This window comes from Dipteris shenzhenensis, chromosome 1 (assembly GCF_047967505.1).
Source record: "Dipteris shenzhenensis isolate YYH24624 ecotype China chromosome 1, Dip_SZ_1.0, whole genome shotgun sequence".
Lineage (NCBI taxonomy): Eukaryota > Viridiplantae > Streptophyta > Polypodiopsida > Gleicheniales > Dipteridaceae > Dipteris > Dipteris shenzhenensis.
In genome coordinates, this window is record NC_141596.1 from 57,495,099 (window position 1) to 57,520,279 (window position 25,181).

Sequence of the window (25,181 nt, forward strand, 5' to 3'; positions counted from 1 at the left end):
GCATGCTACAGAGGCAGGTTGCAGATCTGAGAATTAACCTTGCTATGGCTGAAGCCAAGGTGGCTCAGCTGAGATGCAGCCCTAGAAAGATCGCAAAAGGTGGGGGGGAGGGGGGTTGTGCACGACAACCAAAACTTTTGCCATGATGTACAGCAATTTTTCAGAGCAGCCAAAGTCACTACAGACAAGGACTAGGTGTTCCACGCATCCATATTTCTTACAGAAGACACCAAGCTAAGGTGGAGACACTACAAAGATGATGTGGCGAACAAACAGAAGTCCTTAACCGTGTCTTCACGGGCTGAGATGAAGACTGCCTTTCAGCAACAATTTCTTCCCCTTAACTTTGAATGGAAGGTCAGACAAGCACTGGATAGCCTGAGGCATACTAGCACGATCCAAGAGCACCTAAAGGCACATCCAGCACTCATCCTTGAGTTGAGCAACATGAATGATGAAGACAGATTCTTCTCCTTCATGAGCAGGCTGAAGCCCTGGGCTCATAATGAGCTGGTCAGACAGAATGTGCAACCCTCCAAGAGGCATTGGAAGCGGTGGACCACTTGACTGATTGGCAGGAAAGCGGAAGAGGCATGCAGCAGTGTGCAGGCCCAAGTACGCAGCCCTGTGATCATACTTGTGGAAAGAAGACGCCACAGACTTTCTTGGCAAGTGCAAGCTGATGAGGCCCGCAGAAATACAGTCAGTAATGCTCCTAGCAAGGACAGCCCCTCCAACAGATGCTAAGGTGAAGGTAAAGCCATAGTCCAAACACCAGGAGCAGCAATGGCCCTGACTGAACTGATGCAGGCCCTGGTATATTAGTTGATTCATCTAGTCCTGTCCTCATTATGCCAAGGACTGCCCATGAAACAGTCTATGCAGCCCTTAACTGAGAACCCGCCGAACTCGAGGAGACCCCCTCTCAAACCATGAAACCCTTCCACCCGTAAGTGCTGTAGCTGAAACAGGCACCCAGTTGAGGGTTAGCCAGGTGCAACTTAGGTGTAATGATGATTAATCCAGGTTCTATCCTAACACCAAGATCTGTAAAACAACCATAGATTAGGAAGACCGGATAGGGGGACAAAACCTCATCATTAAAGCCAGCTCATGCTATGATCTTGGAGTCATAACATTTCTCCCAACCACAAAACAACATATGCTATAATCTTTGCTAAGATCAAGTGTAGTATCTGTTCTTATCAGTTTCATAACTAGGCTAGGAAATCAAAAAACTGCTGATGCACAAACGCAACACCTACCAGGACTTGCCATCACTAGACCGATGTCCATTTGGTTATTGATTACGAGGATGGGCTTGAAAGGTCTACAACAATGAGCTGAAAGCTTATGTGTAGAATCTTTTGGGATTCTGAGATAAACAAACTAGCCCTCGGTGAGCGCTTCTTGTGCGGAAGTTTCCCTTCACAAAATGCAACATATCCTGTTGCAATTGCAAAATAACTCGTTGAGACCATTATAACCCACACACGTACACATTGTAGAATCTTTTTGGCCAACCAAAATAACTAATGCACCCCAGGGACATACAAACATATATTAGAAATCTTTTGATGTTCTAAAGACCAAAAATCTACAGCAAGCAAAGCAAAGCTTATGTCATCATCAGTGCCTAAGCATAAGCAGCTGTTTGGGTTTCCAAAGACCCACAGTGTCTCTTGGGCAAACTCAATGCTTACTAAAATATGTCAATTATACAAAAGGGAAAAATAACAAGAGAGAAAGAAGCAAGAGAAAAAATGACTAAGCAAAAAGAAAAATAAACGAACAAATCAAGAAACAAAAGAGACCATAAAACAGGAATAAAATCTCTCTCTCTCTCTCTCACGAATGAAAGAAAGAATGACAGAATGAATGAATTATTTAAACCATAAAAAACTAAAGGAACCACTTACACTTAATGTACCACTTCCTAGAATGATGCAAAATGAAATTCCGAACTTATAAAGCACACGCATACTCAATTTTTGGCCTGCCACGAGGAGGCCTAAGTGAAGGCAACCCTCACTAGAAACGAAAATACCTATTTATTTATTTATTTATTTTGAGACTCTCTTTTTTGTGTTTGCATTTAAATTTGCATTTGCATTTGCATTTTTCCCCTCTTTCCCCTTTCCACACCCCTTTCTCGCCATCATGCTTCACTTTTTGGCCTGCCCCCACAGGGAGGCCTAAGTGAAGGCGCAGACAATTTAGAAGCGAAAATGGCCATTTTTTGTTTTTTTTAACACACGATTTTTTATTGCTATTTCTCTCCTCCACATTTTCAAGCTCGCTCTCTCTCTCTCTCTCTCTCTCTCTCTCTCTCTCTCTCACATCCCATCATCTCCGCCCTCTTTCGCTATTTGGATCTCCGGTAGGCCTTATGAATGATTTATTATCATTCACCTTGTTTTTGAAACTAGCAATTTCATCCTCTTCTGTGAGGCTCAACCTATACAGTTGTTTAAAAACTGACTGAATTTCGACAAGAAGCTTCATCTTATGGTGAACACTCCACAAAGGGGAAAGAACATGACGTAAATCACATGGAAACAAATCTGAAAATTCAGCCAATAGACATTCAAGCAGCTGCAACTCTCCAGCATCCAATGAAGGTCCAACAGATGCATCCGAGACAGCTCGAAAATCCGAAATCGCCATCTGAAAAAGTGGTCTGCAAGAAGCTATGGGGATCAAAGTCTAGATTGATCAATCCTAATAGTATGTCAAAAATCCATTGGAGGACATTCCAAATCCATGAAATGAACTTCATGCATACAAGACTTACGGCTGTCTAGAAATTTCAGATTATTATTTGAAATTAAAAACTGAATTTCCAGGATGTATTGCTTCAGCAACACACGGAAAATAAATATTTTTGGCTTGCAGCTGTTATTCAAGTCACAAACCATAGTGATTTAAAGAAACAAACATGAGCTATTACATACTAAAGACGTTGAAGCATCATGAAATAAAAGCTGCTTGTCTTTATGATCACATTATGGGTTACGAAATATGGCCACAGGGCCATTGAGGTCAGCTTCCAAAGTAATAAGATGACCATGCATACAAAAAACAAAAGTAATACCCACATAATCGACCATCAAAAGAACTGCTCTTTGCCAAGCCATACACCTATGTGATCCATCTTCAAAACATTAAAAGAGAGATTCTCTTCATATATCTAAATTTGAAAAGAAGACGCAAATCATCCCAAACCTCAGAATGCCCTGGGGCAAACTTCACCACATAAGAGTAGTTATTCCCCACCATAGGTAGGTTCAACTCGTACACCAAGACTTATCAATAAAGTTGCTAGTACTTGCATTATCAAAGAGAACATTCAAAGTTAACTTTTACCAAAAGTAAAATTCACTTTTAGAACTTTTAGCAAAGCAACTTGTACATGCACCCCACTACTATTCATGCATACGTGGTACACAAACTGAAAAGTCACATGCACACCCAACTCTTTTCATATGCATGGCTTTCTAGCTCATGCATAAGCGCACTGAGCAGTGCATATAACCAAAATAGGTTTTGCACACGCATGCAACACCAAAGCACACATGCAAGCACTGCACATGCCATGTTTCACTGACTGTACCTTTACATGCACAGCTAGCAAAGTATGTATGCATAGCAGGCCCATGAGCATCATTATTCTCCGTTCGGCATGTACAACAGCCAAAGTTTGTCACATGACTGCAAACTCAACCATACACGCATTCAAGCTTGCCTTTGCCTACCAAGTCAGCTGTACAAACTGCAGGCTCAGCCATACAGGCTACAAAGTCAGTCATATACCCTATGAAGACAGCCGTACAGCCTGCAATGCTCACTCACAAGCCTTTTCCAGCAAGGATTCCACACACTCCAAGGCTGGATCAAAAAGGCTAGTATCCAGAATACTCTTTCTAGAGGTCAAATCCACAACTTCATCAGAGGGAGATTTGTGCCTCCATGTACCAAATTCTCATGTGCTACAAATGCCTCAAGATTTTGCTATACCAGGGACAAGAATTGTCAACAAAGTGAGCACCTGGTCACAGACTCGAGTCCTCAAACAAATGAGGAGAAACACCCAAACTCTAGCAAGAGAGTGGCTCTAATACAAACTGAAACGGGCACCAAGGCAAGGGTTAGCTAGGCCCAAGCCTGGGTGTAATTCATGTATATGGTGCAGCAGCTCATCTTCTGCCATGAGGAGAAAGTGTTAGAAATGACCCAACAGAGGGTACGCACAGCGGAAGACTGATAGTAATGCCCAGGAGCTCACATAGTGTGCATGTGGGGTGTGGAATCACAGACTTCTTAACTTATATGCAAAGATGTGCAAGCCAGTAAATAGACAATGCTCAGAAACAGATATAGAAGCAACTCTTTATATTTCCGTCCATCCACAAAGTAGGACAGGATACAATACCAAAAGGTTCTCCTACTAAATGTCAAGCACTTCTAGATCTCTGAGCCCGCGTGCTCCACCTCGAGCAAATGTAGACTCTCTGTCCAGAGTGTTCTTCTCTACCTTACTGCCTGTAGATCAGCCTAGGTAGGCAGGCCCTGCCAAGCTTTGTCTGCAGCACACAGGTCCTCTTGGTCCTCCTGAATGTAGGCCCCAAGATAGCTGTTCCACTGCTCCAACCTGCTTGTGAATAGCTGCTCCACATAATGATGATCTCAGCAACCTTCTGCCCTAGAAGACAGTCTAGGTTAATCATCTCCCTGGAGCTAAGTCTGCAGCAACACCTCTCTCCTTCACTTCCTGTGTAGAGGCCCAAGGATGGTGGATATGCTGCTCCTTTCTGCTCCTCCCAAAGCTGTTTGGCTGGATAATAACTGAGGGCTGAATGCCCTCCTTATATAGGCCCAGAGGGCTGGTATTTGGACCGACTCAGCATGCCCAAAATGGCCGACTGCTGGTCGGATTTCTGCTCCCTCTTTGACCAACTTTCATGGCCCCTCCTGGGGCTCAAAACCAGGGCAAGAGCCCTTTGTTTTATTGTGCAGGGCCCAGCCCTTTTGACCAGCCTTTCCAAGGCCTGGTTGGCTGGCTCAACCAGCCCCAACCAGCCTTGTCACTTGGCTGATCCAAGGTGATCCCTGCCCAATGATATCGCGCCACGTATGCCTGTTGCAGGCCCATCAGCCTGCCCACAGATCCCGCCATGCTGCACTTCTGCCAGGCCCTTCTCCAGCGCCGTACAGTTCCGTACACCCTGCTGATGTCAATGCCTCCAAGGATCTGCACAGTCCCGTACAGCCACGCGTCATCACCCGTACTTGGAGATGCTGCTGTCGCATACATTTCCTTCAGGGATCCTCCTCTCTTCTCTGGGCATCTTCTGCCCTGGGTCTCCCTCCCCCACGCTCTCCTCATATGGGGGCTTACAGATGGGGAGGTGAAGCATGTGGTAAGTGCATCCAAGCATTCCTCTACAGCTTTTATGCCTCAGCTGTTGTCAGCAGTACAGCTCAAGAGAGTAGTCTGCTAGACACGGGCAGTGTACCTGGTGGAGATTCGGGAGAGAGGTTAAGATCCGGATGAGCCAAAGGGGAGTCCACATGGCTAGCCGAGGTGGATAATTTGCTAAGGGAGTTTGCAGACATGATGCTTTGAGAGTTGCCTCCGAAACATGGCATTAAGTCACCGGATTGAGGTGTACACCGGGACGGTGTTAGAGACTCACTGTTCCCACCTGTGAGCCCCCGTTTTGTGGGGACAAGGGGCAGTGAGGGTAAGATGGGATGGAAAAAGAGAGACTCAGCAAACAGCAGCATTCTGGGGGGGCTCCATGCCTACCTAGAGGCAAAGGACTGGCTGCACAGGGCGCCCTTTTATAGGGCCCTGTTGCAGGACCAGTCGGTCCAACCAGGGCCACCGACCAGGGCCGACCCTGGTCGGTTTTACTGACAGACCTGGTCGGTCCCCAGTCAGGGAACCGACCCTGCTGGTCGGTCAGACCAACAGGCCTGGGCAGTGCCTATAAAAGGCCCTCACTTCCCTTCATTTCAGCTATCCAGTGCAGGACAGAAAGCCTCTGATTTGGGCTGTGCTGTGCACTCAGACTTGGCATTTTCTGACAGAGAGAATTTCTGCAGTTTGTCTCAGCACTTGGCTGAGTTTTGTATTGCTCTCCTGGAGCCAGTTTTCTGCCCACCATCCGGTGGATGAATATATTCTCTCTCTGTCTAAGTTTTCTCTGAGTGAGTATTGTATCTGTGATCAGTTATCTGAGTTGAGTGTTGCTAGAGTGGGAGAGGTCTTGGCTGGAGGTTAGAGTGATTCTTTCCTTCTGTTTTCTAACATGGTATCAGAGCCATAGGCTCCCGACTCTTTCTCATCAATATCACTCTCTGAAGGAAGGAGTTCCTTGGCTGTAAGGAAACTCTGTTTTCAGCTCAGTTCAGTACAGAAGGTCAGTTCATTTATTTCTGTTTCAGTTTTTTTTTCAAGTTCTGTAGCTATTCACCGAGATGGATCAGCGATCAGAAGCCTCTACATCCATTGCTCGTCCTTCCTCCTTCTCCAGTCATCTTCCTTCTTCATTTATCCCTAATTTTGGTGAAGCTGGAAAGCTTGATGGTACAAACTTTCCAATATGGAAAGTCAAGATCCGAAGCCATCTGTTGGCACGGAAGTTGTGGAAGATTGTCAATGGTACTGAAGAAAAGCCGGAGGATATTGTGGACAAAAGAGGTGAAGTTCTAGCTGAAGCAGATGCAGATGAACTCTGTGCATGGGAGGAGAGGGATGCTCAGGCCTTAGCAATGCTTATAGGCACGACAGCAGCTTCTATTATTCCTCATATCCAGTTGGCAGAAACGTCTTCAGAGGCGTGGACCATACTGAAGGAGTTGTATGAAACCGATAACACAGCTCGTATCATCACATTGCAGCATCAGCTTTATAACCTTGATATGAATGAGGGTGACAGTGTTCATGATCATCTGACAAAGGTGAAAGTTGTGCGGGACCAGCTCGCAGCGGTTGGTCAGAAAGTGGACTCGAGTCAATTAGCATTACTCACACTCCACAAATTGCCACGGAGTTTCAAAAGTTTTGTGACTACGGTCACTGCGGGTCAACGGACAAAGCCAATCAACTTTGAGGAGCTTTGTCCACTCCTACTTCAGGAGGAGGCCCGAGAGAAACTCTTTACGCAAAACGACGAAAAGGCATTGGTTGCCAAATTAGCCTGGCAAAGGCAAGTCAAAGGATTCCAAGAAATCAGAGGACGCTGAACGTAAGAAGAAAATGAAGTGCTTTTACTGTGAAAAGCTTGGCCACTCTGCCAAAGAATGCCGGAAGAAAAAGGCAGATCAAAAGCGGAAAAGAGAAGCCAAAAACAAAGAAGAGCCTAAGAGTGATTCTGCCAATGTGACAACTGGTCAGTTATTCTTACTCAGTGAACATTGTTCAGCTTATGCAGTTAGTGAAGGAAAAGAAGGTTGGTATGTTGACAGTGGTGCTTCTAAGCACATGTCCAACAGAAGGACGTGGTTCAAAACCATGGACAGTACACACCCGGATTCCAAAGTTTCTGTTGGGGATAGCCGGACATGTCCTGTGAAGGGCATAGGTAGCATTCCTTTCATTACCACGGCGGGTGAGGAGAAGGATATCTCTGGAGTACTTTATGTACCCGACCTTTGCAAGAATTTACTATCTGTAAGTCAGATGGACAAAAACAACATGGCAGTTCTTTTCCAAGATGGCAAGGTCACCGTGACATCCAAAGGGAGTGGGCAAGTGGTAGCACAGGGTGTTGAAGAGAATGGACTGTACCATCTCGGTGCAATGTTGGTTCATGATGATCACGGAAAGTCCAAACTTTGGCATGAGCGCTTCGGTCATGTCAGCTATGGAATCTTGGCTGAAATGTCAAAGTCAAAGATGGTGGATGGACTTCCACCAATTACAGGCAAGGATGATGTCTGTAGGGCTTGTCTTGAAGGCAAGCAACACAGGGATAAGTTCCCACAAGAAGCTTCGTTTCGGGCCAGCAAATCACTTGAGTTGGTTCACGCCGACATTTGTGGTCCAATGTCTACTGCATCATGGGCAGGATCCAGGTATTCCCTTCTCTTTGTGGATGATTTCAGTAGAATGACTTGGGTATATTGTTTGGCTAAAAAGTCTCAGGCTTTTGAGAAATTCAAAGACTGGAAAGCTAGAGTTGAAAAGGAGACAGGGGAAGATGTCAAGACATTTCGCACAGACAGGGGGGGAGAATTCACCTCAAGTGAGTTTAATACATTTTGTCGCAAGCATGGGATCAAGCGACAACTCACCACGGCACATACTTCTCAGCAAAACGGGGTAGCCGAGAGAAAGCATAGAACCACCACTGAGACAGGGCTTGCTATGCTTCGAGGGAGAAATCTTTCTAAAGCCTATTGGAGTGAAGCTATCAATACAGCGGTACACATTCTCAACCGGACCAAGACAAAGGCCGTCAAGGACAAGACTCCATATGAGGCATTTTATGGTAAGAAGCCCTCTATTTCTCATCTCCGCATTTTTGGTTCTAACGCGTGGGTGCATGTGCCCAAGGAAGATAGGACCAAGCTTGATTCCCGAAGCAGACCATGTATCTTTGTTGGGTATAGTGAAGAATCCAAGGCCTACCGCCTCTTCGATCCAGTAAAGAAGCAAATACTCATCAGTCGTGATGTTGTCTTCGCGGAAAAAGAACCTGAACCCCAGGAGGAGCCTCAGATTGAGGAGGAGGAGATTGTTCAACCCCCGATCCCACCCCGTCCCAGATTGACCATTCAAGAGGTTACCCAATCAAAAGCTGATATTCCACCCGATACACAGGAAGAGCAGGATGATCCCGCAGAGGTTCCCGTTCCTCCTCCCACAGAGAAGCAGAAAAAGTTGCCCCAATGGTACCTCCGGACATTGGAAGAGTCTCGTGTCACCTCTTTACCTGAGAGTAGCAGTTCCGGATTGCGTCGGTCTCAACGTCTTCAAAAGACCCCATCCGTGAATGTTGCTTTGGTGGCTCAGATTGTTGAGCCAAGAACCTTCGCGAAGGCGAAAGACAATCCCGAATGGCAGGCTGCCATGCAGGCAGAGATGGATGCTATTCTAAAGAATCATACATGGGACTTAGTGGCCAGGCCCCTTCGACGGAAAGTCATTGGCACTAAGTGGGTATACAAACTCAAATACAAATCTGACGGCAGCTTGGATAAGTATAAAGCCAGGTTGGTTGTGAAAGGTTTTGCTCAGACTGAAGGCATGGATTTTGATGAAACTTTTGCTCCCACAGCCCGCATGGTTACTATCCGGACAGTGATTGCCCTTGCTGCCCATTTCCAGTGGCCTATTTTTCAAATGGATGTGAAGTCCGCATTCCTTAATGGAACCCTGGAGGAGGAGGTATATGTGGAGCAGCCACCAGGCTTTCAGGATCCAGTGTCCCCATTAAAGGTCTGCAGGTTGAAGAAGGCGTTATACGGGCTGAAACAGGCCCCCAGAGCTTGGTACCAAAGGATTGATATATTCTTTCAGAAGATTGGGCTCAGTCGGAGTCCTTCTGAGGCAAACCTTTACTTGTTCATTGAGAAGGGATTGCGATTGGTACTCATTCTCTATGTTGATGATCTTATCTTGACAGGTGATCATGTCAAGAAGATTTCACAGGTCAAGGAGCTACTCATGTCTGAGTTTGAGATGACTGACCTTGGATTATTACATTACTTCCTTGGGATTGAAGTAAAGCAGGCTAAAGACAGGATTTTCATTTCTCAGGAGAAATACTGCAGAGAGATTCTGAAGAGATTTTAGATGGAGGATTGCAGAACAGCTTTAACTCCCATGGAGGTCGGGCTGAAGCTAAGTGTTCACGACACATCTCAGCTGGTTGATACTCTTTTGTATCGACGATTGGTAGGAAGTTTGCTTTATCTTACCAATACGCGCCCGGATATTTGCTATGCAGTTGGATTATTATGTCAGTTTTCTGCTTCTCCCAGGAAGAATCATTGGAATGCAGGTTTACGTGTGCTGAGGTATTTGAAGGGTACTTGCACCTTTGGGATCAGCTACACCAAAGGCATTGAACTAGGCGGGTTCTGTGACAGTGATTGGGCAGGTGACGTGGACACCAGAAGATCGACGACAGGATATTGTTTCTTACTTGCATCTGGAGCCATCTCTTGGCTAAGTAAGAAGCAACCCACAGTATCCCTTTCATCTACAGAGGCAGAGTACAGAGCCGCGTGTACAGCCGCTTGTGAGACATTGTGGTTGCGGTGGATTCTGGAGGACATGGATGTGTGTCAGGAGGATGCGACAGTGCTGATGTGCGACAATCAGAGTTGCATAGCTATTGCAAAGAATCCAGTGTACCATGCGCGGACCAAACACATCGAAGTTCATTATCATTTTGTTCGAGAGCTCATCATCGACGACGTGATCGAGCTTATCTACTGCCCGACCGCCGACAATTTGTCCGACCTTTTCACAAAGGCACTCCCTCGAGAACAGATGGAGCACCTCATCAAACGCATGGGGATTGGCCCACAGTTGTGACATTGAGGGGGGGTGTTAGAGACTCACTGTTCCCACCTGTGAGCCCCCGTTTTGTGGGGACAAGGGGCAGTGAGGGTAAGATGGGATGGAAAAAGAGAGACTCAGCAAACAGCAGCATTCTGGGGGGGCTCCATGCCTACCTAGAGGCAAAGGACTGGCTGCACAGGGCGCCCTTTTATAGGGCCCTGTTGCAGGACCAGTTGGTCCAACCAGGGCCACCGACCAGGGCCGACCCTGGTCGGTTTTACTGACAGACCTGGTCGGTCCCCAGTCAGGGAACCGACCCTGCTGGTCGGTCAGACCAACAGGCCTGGGCAGTGCCTATAAAAGGCCCTCACTTCCCTTCATTTCAGCTATCCAGTGCAGGACAGAAAGCCTCTGATTTGGGCTGTGCTGTGCACTCAGACTTGGCATTTTCTGACAGAGAGAATTTCTGCAGTTTGTCTCAGCACTTGGCTGAGTTTTGTATTGCTCTCCTGGAGCCAGTTTTCTGCCCACCATCCGGTGGATGAATATATTCTCTCTCTGTCTAAGTTTTCTCTGAGTGAGTATTGTATCTGTGATCAGTTATCTGAGTTGAGTGTTGCTAGAGTGGGAGAGGTCTTGGCTGGAGGTTAGAGTGATTCTTTCCTTCTGTTTTCTAACAGACGGACCCACCAACCATAGTCTCCAGAAACAACGTTTCGGACCTGCCAGAACAGAACGCCGTTTTGGCGCCATTTCAAGAACACAAAACTCTGTTTCAGGACCCTATTTTTTCTTGCCTTTATTTTCTCCTGCATGGTGCCCGCATTTCATTTTCTTGCTGTCTTCCGCCCATTTTCTACACCCTTCCCCACTGCCCAGCCTGCTCTCCTCATGCATATATAGGCATCTTCTTGGCCCAACTGCTTGCAGCCTCTACAAGCGTCAAAACACCCTATGCAGCTTTTGTCTTATAAGTCATTTTGATCTTGAGCAAAGATGTATCTTTCAAGCTTTTGTAATGCTTTCATTAATTGTATATGTATGTATAATACTTATACATTACTAACCTTAAAAATTGAAACTCCGTCTCCACCGTTTCTTCCGGTGGCTGAAACTCTAAAACACCATTTTCCACCTTGCTCCATATCACAAACTATGCCACCAACAAAGGCACCCTACAAGCTAACACAAGAAGAGAACGCAGAGTTGAAAAGGCATTAGCTACTTGATGCAGGGTGTATTCAGCTCAAGTCCCTTATGGTGCCCCAATTGTCTTTGTAAAGAAAAAAGATGGCATCCTTTGGCTATGCATCAATTACCAGACACAAAAAAAGTTTACCAAGAAAAAATGGCGCCCCTTGCTGAACATGAGGCAACTGTTCAATCAACTAGTGCATGCAAGGCGGTCCATGAAGATTGACCTCTGCTCCATGTTCTATCTGAACTCGATAGCCAATGAGGATGTGGAAAAGACAGCCATGTATACACGGCATGGGTCCTACGATTGGTTGGTTTTGACCTTCGGACTCGTGAACGCCCAGGCAACTTCCTCGACCCTATGAATAACATATTCCTTGCATTTCTTGATCACTTCGTGGTCATGTACCTCGACGACATAGTGGTCACATAAAGCATCTCCAAAAGGTATAAAGAAAATATAGCCGCCATGAGAACGACGATTGTCCGGGTCACCAGCCCAGTCGGAATCAGTGTATCCCTGTAGGGTTAGTCCTGGTCTGAAATGTAAACCATAAGAGTAAGTACCACAAATGAACCGCAAGATACGAATACATGCATGCCAATGAGTGAGCTTGGGTTCATTAAAATACTGACTGAGAATAGAGACGGAGTAAGCAAGATCAGGACGAGTGTGAAGGAGCCAGAGGAGTTTGCCAACAACCTGGCGATAGAGATGTTCATCAAAGGGAGGAGACTCCAAGTCTTTTGAGAGCTTTACGGTGGGATCTAAGGGAGTGGCAGCCAGCTTAGGCTCATGAGGAATGATTTGATCAAGGAGTTGAAGAGCATATTTCTGTTGAGAAACAAAAATACCACCAGAATGTTGTACAACTTCCATGCCTAAAAAATAGGAGAGCCGACCGAGATCAGTCATTTCAAAAGTGATGCTGAGTTGAGTTTTAATGTATTGAAGTGTAGTGGGAGTGGAGCCTAAAAGCAAAAGATCATCGACATAGAGTAAAATAAAGCAGTCCCCCTCTGACCAATGATGGATATATAAATTTGGATCCAAGGGAGTAGAATGAAAACCATTAGATTTAAGGAAGGTGTCTATCCAGTGGAACCATGATCAAGGTGCTTGTTTAAGTCCATAAAGAGCTTTGCGGAGACAGAAAACCTTATTTTCATGGCCAGGAGGAGAAAAACCTGGTGGAGGCAGAAGAGAATTTGGAATAGTAGCAGAGTGAGAAGAAGGAAGAGGTGGCATCACCGGAGGAATAAAAGAATTTGGAAAAGGTCTTGAGGGGGAGGGATGAATATGAGAGGCGGGATAAGACATGAGAGGTGAAAAAGAGGCAGCGGGAGAGATAGAGGGAAATAAACTATAGGAATCCAATGGCATGGGAGAAGGAGGAGGATGAGAAACCACTGGAGGAAAGATGGCAGCGGAAGAGATGAGAGGGATGGGAGGGAGGGAAGAATGTGAACCGAAAGCAAACTCATTGTCAGACGCATTTCTCCTTTCTCGTCTGCGAGTGTTCACATGCATGTATGGATCTGTGTCCTCGTGATTACTTGTTCCTATGCCTTGCATAACAGAAGGAGTTGCACTAAGGGAATAGGGCAACATACCTTGCACTGATTCTTGTGGAATAGGCACTGTCGAATAATCCAATGTTCTCATGCCGGCCTGTCCTCTTTCGTCAAGGGATACTTGTTCTTCGTTGGCACCGAACTTGAGATGTTGCTCGGCTTCTTCTGAGTTGAATAGAGGTCTTTGTTGACGTATTGGAGAGAACCGTGGAGAGGTAGAGGCACGAGGTGTGCGGGTACCTGCTTCAAGTTCCTTCCATTTCTGGAATTCAGCAAATTCTTTAAAGAGTTTGGAGAGGTATTCATCACCTTCAATCCTAGTAGACTGTCTCTCGACATATGTCGAAGGTGATGGTTGAATAGAGGTTGATTCAGGCTGAGATCGCTGCGGGGAAGAGGGAGAAGACATCTTCAGGTGATGATTTATCTTCCAAGCTTTCCAGATCAAGGCTCAGGTGTCGATTGGCACACCTGGCTCTGATACCATATAAAGAAAATACTTGGAGACAAATAAAACAATACTGAAGACAATTAATGGCTGAAGAAGATATATATATCACAAACGGAACTCAGTACAAGTGAAGATATGAGAGAAGCTCTGGAGGAAACAAACGTCAGTCCTGACAACTGTAGTGGACTTCTGCACTAGCTCCACAAGTTGGAACTGAACCAAATCTGAGACAGCAAACTGATGCAGGGGTTGCTGCAGATTTGGAATAGAAAGAACATAATCTGGAGCGGAAGTTGGAGGTAGATCTGGAGCAGAAGTTGAGGGCAGATCTTGGAGCAGGAGTTGGGACAGATCTGAAGCTAAAAGAAGGCAGATCTGGAGCAGAAATTGGAGCAGATCTGATGCAGAAAGGAGGGCAGAACTGAAGCAGAAAGGAAGGCTGATCTGGAGCGGAAAAGAGGGCAGATCTGGAGCAGAAAGGAGGACAGATCTGGAGCAGAAAGGAGGGGCAGATCTGGGGCAGAAAAGAGGGCAAATCTGGAGCAGAAAGGAGGGCAGCAGAGGAGGCAGCCAGGAGGCAGAAGTTGAGGCAGCAGAGGAGGCAGCCAGGAGGCAGAAGTGGCTCAGGGTGTGCAGGAACCTCTGGAGCTGGAAGAGAGAAGATGATTGAATACCTAGCCCCCCCCCCTTTTAAATAGGAAGGGGCTTTAAGTCGGTCAACCAACAGGTTGACCGACCTGGTCAGATTTGACCGACCAGGTCAATCTGGTCGGCCAGATCTGGTCAGGCCAGAAAAAACTTTTTTTAATAATTTTTTATTTTGTTTAACCTCTGAACCGGGGCTTTTGACAGTTCTTTGGTTGTGGATTTTGCCTCCGATTCGGGGTTTCTTTGACAAGATTTGGAGAGGCACCAGTGGTGTTTGTACCTGTTTATCTTGTCCTGGAGAATTGGAGATTGCCTGGCTTAACAAAAGGTGCTTGAGATACTCCAAAAGAACAAGCTTTCCCTATGCAACACAAATGTATACTTTCTTGGGTTCAAGGTGAGTGAGGGGAAGGTACAAATGGATGATGCAAATGTCAATGTAATCGTGGATGGGCCACTCCGCAATCGTCCATGAGTTGAGGAGCTTCAACGGACTTGCCTCTTTCTCCTTCACCCAACAAGTACTTAGAAAAGATGGCCCCACCCACAGCAATCGGCACAGCAATCGGCCCTAGCAATGGAAAGCCTGGTGTGAAAAAGCTTTAATGGGTTGAAGGCTGATGTGCGATTCTAGCTCTACCAAACTTTGACCACCTTTGAGGTGCATATGGATGCTCCTGAAATGGTGGTTGGCAATGCCTTGATGCTTCGGGATCTATCTTTTGTATTGTGTCCACGACATATATAAAACTAATTAGCATTAGCTATAATTCTTCTTTAAACACTAACCTAAATGTGGTTTTAGGTTGTTAAGTAGGTTTAGTTAATTCAGTAGTCCTTTTAAAACTTGCCCTAAAACCCCTCTACCCATGCGCACACATTAGAACAAGCTTTCATTTAATCATACTTGGCTGCCTTTGCTCATAACTTAGTCTATATTTTTTATTTACATAAATGTTCATCGACTACGTAGTCTTCACAAGCATTTGTAGCTTTAATGAAGAGAATGTGGATACTTTTTGATTAGCCTTCTCCTTTAGTGCTAGCCTTTATCACGACTGAGTCTGCCCTATACATTTGGAGTGCTGAAAGAAACTCAATACGTAGACCTTTGTATAAATAAATGGTCAAGTATGTGGATTTGTATGTGTGAGAGCATATGTTATACTATGGTCTACACCCACCACTTGATGACATCTGTGGTGTTATCATAGTAGCCAGTCCTTGGTATGCGTGATGGAGTTTATGGTTTTCAACCTTGTGAGTGACTATCATGAGATTGAGATTGCACTATCTATTGTGTTTTTAGAGCATGGGTTTGGGCATGTTCCTGGATTCATCTAGATATATGTTCCCCCTGTATTAGTGGACATGCAAATTTCACCTTGTGAAGTTTTCATCCATGTTGCGGCTTGCTAATATTGCGATAAATTCTTTTGATCTTATGTTGTGCATTGCCCTATTAGCTAGATTGTCCAAGCATATTTTTGCTTACGTGCTCATTTTGGAGAGACTAAAATGAAATCATATAGAGCAATTGTAGCTTGAATGAAGAGAATGTGGAGTACCTTTTTATTAGCCTTATCCTTTAATGCTACCCGCTGTCACGATTGAGTCTGTGTCACATGCACACATGCACTTGGGTGCAAGGTGACACCTAGCTACATCGACAAGTGCTAGTAGATCCCTACCATTGTGAGCCCTAGTCCAAGGACAAGCACGAGCTACGTAGGTCTATCTCTCAAGCCTTAGATCAGTCCTTGTTCACTTGTACACATTGGAGAACTCAGTAGGTTAGCGTTTCCGTCTTAGGGTTTAGCTAGGTCTAGGTCTCAGCCTAGGGTAGGAGCCCAAAAGGGCCTCCAAGGGCTGGACTAAGAGGAGAGGACAGGAGCAGCCAAGGTAGGAGCCCCAAAAGGTCCCCCCTGAGGCAGCTCCACAGCAAGGGAAAAGTGCCGGGGAAGTCACCTTTTATAGGCTGCCATTTGCCCCTCCCTAGGCAGCCTGGAGGGCTGGTATTTAAGGCAAACCAGCCAGCCAACGAGTTTTATGCTGGTTGGGCCAGCCAACCAAGCCCTCCCATTCGCCTATTTAAAGGGGGCTTGCCGCCCTCATTCCTCATCTAGTTCCCTCAGCAAAACAGCCTCTTTCTCCACCCCAGTGCAGCCTCTAGCCCCTCCAAAGATCCCTGCAGGACAGCAAGCACCTGGGTGTGCGCACCCAGTGTGTGTGCTCAGTCCCATGTGGTCTGCATGTGTGGCAAGTCCCAATTTTGATTCCACGCAGCACCATAGCCATTGAAGGCCCAAGTAGATGGATGAAGAATGAGGACCAAGGGGCTGCCTTTTTATAGGCCCCCTTGGGCCCTGAAATCAACCGACTATTGCACCCTGCTCCACTGACTGGCAGACTGCCACCAACCTGCCATCTGCACCAACCTACTGACGTGGCAGTCAGCGCTAACTGCTGATGTCAGTGCTGATATCATCACCTGCTCCAGCACCTGCTATGCTGATGTCATCCACTGCTGACAGTCTGCTACCTGTGTAGCATCTCCTGCATGGCTGTATGGCCTGGTGGCATGGTCGTATGGCCTGTCTGAGTGGCAGCCTGCACGGCTGCTGCGCTGGCAATAGCCAGCATGTCCACGGGCTTGTGGATGCCCGTAACAGTCCCTTGAGTTATACTTAGCGGGGCTTTAATAAACCACCTCAGATCGCTCCATAGAGGTTTGTTACCTTGCTTCTAGCCACGAGGGTTATTCTTCTTGGCTATTACTCATTGTGCCTATATGCATGTCACCTAGGTAAGCTACAGTTAGCTTGAGATGCAACACTATTTTCCCCATTAAATGAGAGTTTATGTTCTCATATGTCGCAGGTCAGGACTTGCTTTCATAGAGTATCCATGTTAGCCAAGAATAATCCTCCTTAGACCTACCCTTGCATTGAATCAAAACCTTGTAATAGATATGGGTATGGAGACATTGCTTTTGTTGATCTAACCAATTTGGGTTTTAACAAACCATAGCTGGTCAAGTGAAACCATAGCTGGTCAAGTGCTCCGGCCGGACCAGCTCTCTCTTAGAGACTAAGCTCTCCCTCATTGTTTCTTAAATTGGTCTTATGTGAAATACTAAATGGTCTTAATTCTTTTGGGCTTTGGAAATTGGTACGAAGCATCATTTATCTTTATTATTATTAAATTTAGATCACAAAATTGAGGAGTATTGCCTAGTTTGGAAAGGTCACCTCCCCATCTGTAAGCCCCCAAATGAGGAGAGCCTGGGGGAGGGAGACCTAGGACAGGATAGGCTGAGAGAAGAAAGAGAGAGGGGCTGCCACATGGGCAGCACCTCATACCTCGCAGTGTGGAGCCACAATGGAGGACAGCAGCCTGGATCAGACCCGAGACAGATGGTGTCATTGTAAGGCCCCGTACGAAGATGAACATGTGGCTGGAAGGGGCTGGAGAAGGCCACTCAAGAGGCGCGTTGGATGGACAGGTGCTGCAGCGGAAAAGAGGGCAGTGGTGGTGGCCATGGCAGGCAGCCACCTGGCCGAACTGTCCAAGGGAGCGGCCTTATATTGGCCTCCCTTGGGGCCTGGAAGCAGCCCAAAAGAGGCCCAGGCCAGTCAGCAAGCCGGCCAGCAGGTCAGCCAAACAGGCCTGCAAGAGGGCCTCAAATGGAGAGCCCACCGTCGTCTTTTTTTGGGGGAGGGGGGGCAAAGTCGGCCAGGAGGCCCTTCTAGTCCGTTCATTTAGGGGCAGGATTGCCCTATAGAAGAAGGAGCCAAAGGCCCCATTTCACATCCAGCAAGTCAGCACATAAGGGAGCAGCAGGAGCAGCAGTAGCCTCATCCTTAGACCTACATCCAAGAGGCAAGTCCCAGAGGTGCTGCAGACTGAGTTCACTTGGGGCTGAGCCTAGGCTGTCTACCAAGGCAAAAAGGAGCTGAAATATTTGGACAAAGAGTCTACATACACTCGAGGTGGAGCCCGGGGGCTCAGAGATCTAGAGGTACCAGAAGATAGTAGAAGCTCCTTTTGGTAAGATCAGAGGACCACATCTTGGTGGGACTCTAGATCTATCTTTTGTATTTGTCCATAATTTTGGACGGAAATATATTCTTTTGGTGGATTCTGTATCTGTTATGGTTCACTGTCTATTTACTAGTCTGCACAATACATCTATGTGAAGCACATTAAGTTAAGAAGTTTGTGATTCCACACACCACACACACTATGTGAGCTCCTAGGCTATTCTATCAGTCTTCCACTGTGCATATCCTCTGTTGGTGGATTTCTAACATGGTATCAAATACCAAGTAGGAGGCTCACACATGTGGGAGTTTGAAGGTCCCTACCTTGCTAAAGGACGACCCTGATTTTGAGGCTCTAGAGAATCAACTTCCACGACTAGAGAACTGTGCCCTTGCGACGAGAAGGAGGGTGACTCGGGTTAAGTCAGGTGTGTACATAGTTGTCTACATACGGTTGAGTTTGCTTTTCAATTTTGCGGTGTGGTTTGGCAGGAGAGATGTCGACTTCAGAAGTAGAAGCCTCTTCAGCCCCTTCTCTCCCTTCCTCCTCCTGAAGTCGAGTTCCTTCTTTCACCATCCCTAACTTTGGACAGTCCAGGAAACTGGATGGGAGGAAGGTGAAGATCAGGAGTCATTTAGTGGCTTGGAAACTGTGGAAGTTGGCAGCAGGAGCGGAGGCGAAGTGGACAAAAAGGGGAGGATACTTATACTGGTAGATGGAGAGAAACTCAAAGCATGGGAGGATAGAGATGCCCATGCATTGGCATTGATCATAGGGTTTATGATGGACTCTGTGATTCCTCATATCCAGATGACTGACATGTCAGTAGAGGGGTGGGCCATTCTGAAGGATCTGAATGAGACAAATAATACATACCGGAACTAACATCGGTTAGTTAGAAGGTAGACTCAAGCGAGTTGGCCTTGATGGTACTTGGGATGCTACCTCGGAGTTTCAAAAGCTTCGTTACGACCGTGACAGTAGCACAAAGGACCAAACCTCTAACTTTTGAGAAGTTGGGTCCATAACTGCTCCATGAAGAAGCTAGGGAGAAGCTCTACAACAAAGACAATAAGGACAAGGCGCTACTAGCTAAGGATAAGGCCGGCAAAGGATAGGGCAAGCCTAGTGGTGGCAAGCCCAAGAAGGATCATTCTGGAAATGAAGAGGACACTTCCAAGAAGAGGAAGCATAAGAAGAAGTGCTTCTATTGTGTCGAGCTAGGCCATTTTGCAAAGGATTGCAGAAAGAAGACAGCAGATCAAAAGAGCAATAATAAGGATTCCACTCAGATTCACATATGGTGATACAAAAGCTAAAGCTAATGTGGCCATCGAGAAGAACTGTTCTTCGTGACATCTCCATGTGTTACTGAGGTCAATATGCTGACCTAGAAGTCACACTAAAAATGTCTGACATTGAGATGTGGACTGACGGGGAGTCAGAGACATTTTATGAAGCTGAAGGATAGAATGGAGTGCTTAGACTCTTCTAGAGCATGGCTGTTGATAGTGGCACGAGGGTGAATTCCATGGAGGGCCATAGGGTTTCAGGTTCAGATGAATGTTGTAATTCAGAAGGGGGCATTAAAGAATTACACAGGTGCATCACTTGCTTTCAGAGCAAGCACACCGGCAGTACGACCTAGAACTGCGGAAGATATCAAATGAAGAACTCGAAAATATTCAGTTATTGTCAGAGCAGCTTTATAGCATATTGTGGAGGATCTGCTCTTCATATGTCTGGAGTAATGCGAGATTGGAAGGAATGGGCCTTCAGGAGGGCAAGTGTGGGTGCTTCTTCAAATCTCGGACGCAGATTGTTGGAAGGTGATTATGGACAAGGTGTACTGAATTGATCATCTCCAAAATTCCTTTTGCAAAACCCTCCATGCTACGTAGATTTCTTTATTTCCAATTTCCACCGCCACCCAGACACACGCATTTGGGATGGCGTGGAAATAGGTCCTTAGTCTACGGCTACTTCTCTCCTAACTTGGCCCCATTTTAATAGAAATTCGACTACCTTAGTCTCATGAGTGGCACTCTGCACTAAACATAGCTCGGATGGCTTGGGAGTTCGTCCCCCTACAAGATTGGGTTCCACACCAAGATGCAAAAGGGACGTTGGTCGAGTTGAATTGATGCAAAGGACGTCCGCCCGAAGGTTTAACTAGCCCGCAAATAGATATCCACGAATCATAGCTTTTTATGAGATTGCAAAAGTCAAAATCCTCTAATGACAATCTCTACAAACGATTGTCACATTTATGTGCTTGGGCTGAGCAAGTTGGTGTGAACATGGGAGGCAACAACCAAGCATCATTTGGAAGGCTAGGTGGGCAAATCATCTGACCCCAACCTAAGCTGGTTGCCTATGTTCAAATCCCTCAAGAAAACCATCTATCAACATAGGCCACACACTGTTTGTCCTCATAGATGACCATGTGTGTGTATAGGTGGCAGGTGTGGGTGAGTGGGAAGTAATATCAATATATATAAAGTGAAGATGAGAGGTAAGATTTGGTCATAGAAAGAACTTCCAAACCACACCGGCCAAATAACAGAGAGAGAAAGAGCTTATAGCTAGCTCATGTCTTGCAAAATGCGGAATTTTTGTGGTTTCATAATTTCCCACTACTATTTCAGGGTAGGTCATGGTCACTTAAAATTATAAATATTAATTTCTTTGGAGCATCTAGCTCCTGCATCTGCGATTTAGGTTTGGATGGCTGACTTGATGACATTTGACATTTTCTAGCACTTTGTATTGATTGGAACCTTTCGACAAGTTTTTAATTTAGAGATTCGTTTATTTCTATCATCAATTAGCTGGATTTTGGGTTAGTGACAATGAAAGTGACCTAAAGGCACAATAGTGATATCAAGTGATGCCGAAATTTGATCTCAGCCCTCACTTCGCAGAGCTTTATCTGAGCTTCAGTTTTGGAGTTAGTGTGAATTGATCATCTCCAAAGTTCCTTTTGCAAAACCCTCCATGCCCAAAACCTGCTCCCTAAGAGCAGGGACGTGTAGCATCCCCGTGTAAACTTGGCATAGCACTACTTAGTAAAAAAAACTTGAGAATACATTTCAGAGTGCGCAATGCTCTTGAGTCTTCATTAGTGAAATCACATAACTCAAATTCAACTGGAAAAGCTATAAAGACATTATTGAGAGTTTCAAAATCAAAAGAACTCGTATGGGTCCCATAAAGGGGCAATAAGGAGGCCCCTATCCCTCCCTCACACTGTTACAAGTTCCATTTGCTCTTTTTTCTTTTCTTTTTTTCCACATTGGCATTAATAGTTGTCCAACGCAATATGCTATGCAAGCATTTTAAAGTAGATGTAAGAGGTAAGCACAAGTTTCTGGAGGCCATCAAGGGAGGATCAGCAACGAAAGGGAGAACAAGCTAGCAGCAAGATGAAACCACCTAACAACTACCTGCAGAAGAATCCGAAGTTTGCTTGGCTGATCAGCTTACTAAGGTGCTGCTTAGACTGAAATAGCTTCTCAAGCACCAGCATCGTGAGGAGGCACGCGTCGATAAACTGATTGAAAAGTTTCTCCCCCATTCCTCTCGACTTTCTGGCCTTCCTCTGTTGCAGTTTTGAGGAGTTTAACGACCGGGTCTGATTCCTGCTCTTGCAACGATACCTCTTCAAACAGGGGATGAACGTCTAGACAAGATTTCATCCACTCCGCCAGCTCTTGTACATCGGTGATTGTGTACAAAAGTCCACCGACGGCCATTACATGGGCATATTCTGCAAGCAAGGCCACGCTAATCACACGCCTGCGATGATTTCTTTCCTTGAAATGGGGATCAGGGAAAAGGAAGAACATCTTCTGCAGCTGCCCTTTCTCGAAGTAGTTATTGAGGTACTTCATGGAGTTGGTGCGAATGATGAAAATGTTCTCGTAATGACCAGGATTGTCCTTCCGTAAAGCAAGGACCCTTTCCTTCACGTACTCACTCACCTTGTCCCTTAATTCCATACCTATCATCAGTGTGTTCGGAAACATAGGTGAAAGCTTCACAAGCAAGCCACCGAATCCGCACCCGATGTCTGCAAAGCGGACCTTAACGTCTTGAAGCTGTTTGTGAGCCTTCGAGTCCCCCTTCACCTTCGCCTCCTCACCTGCTTCAGCATCAGAAATTCGTGCACCTCTACCGTTAAAAGCGCCTTCCTCCGACGTCGCTGGAGCTCCTTGGGGATCCACATCCTGCACAGCCGCAGCATCGGCAAATTCTCCGCTGGAAGTGGTGTGAAGAGGCTGGAAGAAGGCTGGGAAGTACTGGGACCAGTGGATGTGGGCGGGACTGATGGGGACGGGGAAGTGGGAGTCACTGAGAGGGTTACTGTGAGCGCGAGCTCGGTAGAATCGTTTGCGAGGGAGGCGGGACTTCCCGAGAGGAGGGGGTTGTTTGGAAGAAGAAGGCGATCTCTCCTCGCCATCGCCATCGCCATCGCCATCGCCATTGCCATCACCATAGCCAGCCATGGCTCAAGTTCGATCCAACAGAAATAGTTTATATACGAAGATGGCGGGAGGAAACCTTTGTGAAAGTATTTAGGGTGTTTAGAGGGGAGGCAATATTATCTTCCACACTAGGGCGAGCCTTGGCTCTCATAGTCTCTACACACCCCACATGCAGCATCAAGTTCGAACCGCCCACCCATCTCAAGTTCGAACCGCCCACCCATCTCAGATGCCTGCCCGCATTCGATTCCCTTACGAAAACCCCTGTTACCTGTCAACGTACTCCGCGGTCTCGTAGATGGCCATGTGTACATTTTTCGAGGGTGGGGTAAGAAGATATCTAAATGTATCTATATATTTAGATTTATACATCTCACAGGCAAGATTCAATACTCAACTTGCTACATTTTTGTGCTTTCATGATTTCTACTATTTCTCTAGGTAGGTCATGCCCAATGAAAATTACAAATATTAATTACTACTACAGAGCATGAGTGAAAATTTAAAGAAGTGATTGTTGCTACAAAGGGCAAATACATTTGGACAACTAGTAGAGTTTTCATTAATTTAGGAATAGCTCGTGCTTTTTATCTTAGGGTATCATATTGTGCCTTCCATAATAGTCTAATAGGTTGGTATTGAGCCAACTAATGTGTGTGTGTGTGTGTGTATGTGTGTATGTATGTATGCATAGATAGAGAGAGAGAGAGAGAGAGATGTGTGTGTGTGTTATATCAGGGTTCATGGACGAGAACCCTAACCCTAACCGTAAAGTGTGAATTTACATAATCATCTTAACTTCATTTTCAATGTAATGTATAGATAGCTATCTTGTGATTAGAATATAATACTACTCTAGTTTCTCATTTGAAGTGCAAGCCACTAGCTACACTGAGTAGAAAGGCTTACCTTCAAAGGAGTTGAAGAGAAAAAAGGAAGGAATGTAAGAGGAGAGATAGAAGGGGCTAACTTTGGAGATGAGAGAGAGAGAGAGGGGGGGGGGCTTGCAGAGGAAGAGAGGAAGAGGAAGATATTTACTTATGAAAGAACTCAAGAACCAATGGAAAACCTCAGGAAAATGAAAGTGCAAAATATTAGGCTCAAAGATTGGGTAAGTTGGGCAGTGATGGATTTGAGAGCTGGAGTAAAAACTCAACCTCCCAAGGTAGGCTTGTAGAGGAGAGGAGACAAAGAGGAAGATCTTTACTTATAAATGACCTGAAGAACAAATGGAAAACCTCAAGAAATGAAAGTACAAAATATTAAGCTCAAAGATTAGGTGAGTTGGCCAGTGATGGATTTGGGAGGTGGAGTAAAAACTCAACCTCCCATAGTGATCCATGAAACATTACTACATGTATAGGTGCTTTGAGTTCAAAATAACTAAAAACAGAGATCTCCCTTTCATTCTAATAGACTCCTTGAATATAATGATTTTCCCTCTTTCAACATGCCATGTGGGATAATGCTATCAATTTTTCAAGAAGATGTGCCACCCAAAATTCCATCTACATGCCACCCCTCCCCCAATACCCCCTTATGCCTCTCCAAACCACCTCCTCGTAGTCCAAATGCATTGTTTATCCTTCTTCCTCTTGTTTCTTGAATGTTTTTCTTCCTTTCCTCTCCTCATTAAGAGGGAATCCTTGATCCCAAGCTCTTCTTGAAGCCTCCTCTATCTCCTTCTCTCAGAGTATATTTGATTTATTGTTCATGGTACTTCTCTTCTAATCACCCATGCTTTGCTTATGGCTCACTTTCATAGTTCTATTTGGTAAGTTCGCTCATTTGCTAGATCTTGGTTGCACAATCTTTTTGACTGGTCAATTCTACTAAATTTCCAAGAACTTGTTTTGAATTTTGCGAGGAGCTCAAATTGTATCGTGCAAACTTGTTCAATGGGTCCTTGTACATTAGCACAATCTTTGATCTAAAATCATTACCATCCCCCTAAATATTGTATAGCCATCATGTTGAATGGGTTTTATTCTCAACATCTCCCCATCAATAGATATTTCCCCTTGCTACCTACTACACTTGCAGAGAAAGAAATAAAGAAAGAAAGTTTATTAAAGTCTTCAGAAGACTGATGGGTCTATGAGAATAAAGCAGAAAGGGTGGAGCTACTAAACGAGCATCATCACCCATGCTGAATGCTAAGTGTTAAGTAGTACATAGTCATATCATCAGTAGTAACTTCATCATAGTCATCATCAACATCATCATCATCATACTCATACTTGGGTCAGTCACCATCAGG

At 45.6% G+C, this 25,181-nt stretch overlaps 1 protein-coding gene across 3 annotated transcripts; it reads right to left on the reverse strand.

Moving 5' to 3' along the window:
• Positions 1 to 2,316: 2,316 nt before the first annotated feature.
• Positions 2,317 to 23,161, reverse strand: LOC147906097 (tRNA (guanine-N-7) methyltransferase). Of its 3 annotated transcripts, none has more exons than XR_015541250.1 (2): positions 21,881 to 23,094; positions 2,317 to 2,680 (listed from the first exon to the last, which is right to left on the reverse strand). XR_015541250.1 is itself a non-coding variant. In XM_087376504.1 (2 exons), exon 2 carries the CDS (start codon positions 22,940 to 22,942, stop codon positions 21,950 to 21,952), a length of 993 nt encoding a protein of 330 aa, XP_087232630.1. In that variant the 5' UTR covers positions 22,943 to 23,065; positions 23,111 to 23,161; the 3' UTR covers positions 21,643 to 21,949. The 3 variants fall into 3 exon arrangements, 2 of the variants coding, with proteins under 2 accessions (XP_087232630.1, XP_087232637.1); XM_087376504.1 differs by lacking the exon at positions 2,317 to 2,680 and adding an exon at positions 23,111 to 23,161 and having other exon boundaries at positions 21,643 to 23,065; XM_087376511.1 differs by lacking the exon at positions 2,317 to 2,680 and having other exon boundaries at positions 21,643 to 22,203; positions 22,438 to 23,097.
• Positions 23,162 to 25,181: the final 2,020 nt, after the last annotated feature.

What these genes read in the sequence shown, in the direction of transcription:
- LOC147906097 (XM_087376504.1), bottom strand. Translation starts at nt 22,942, where the DNA reads ATGGCTGGCTATGGTGATGGCAATGGCGATGGCGATGGCGATGGCGAT.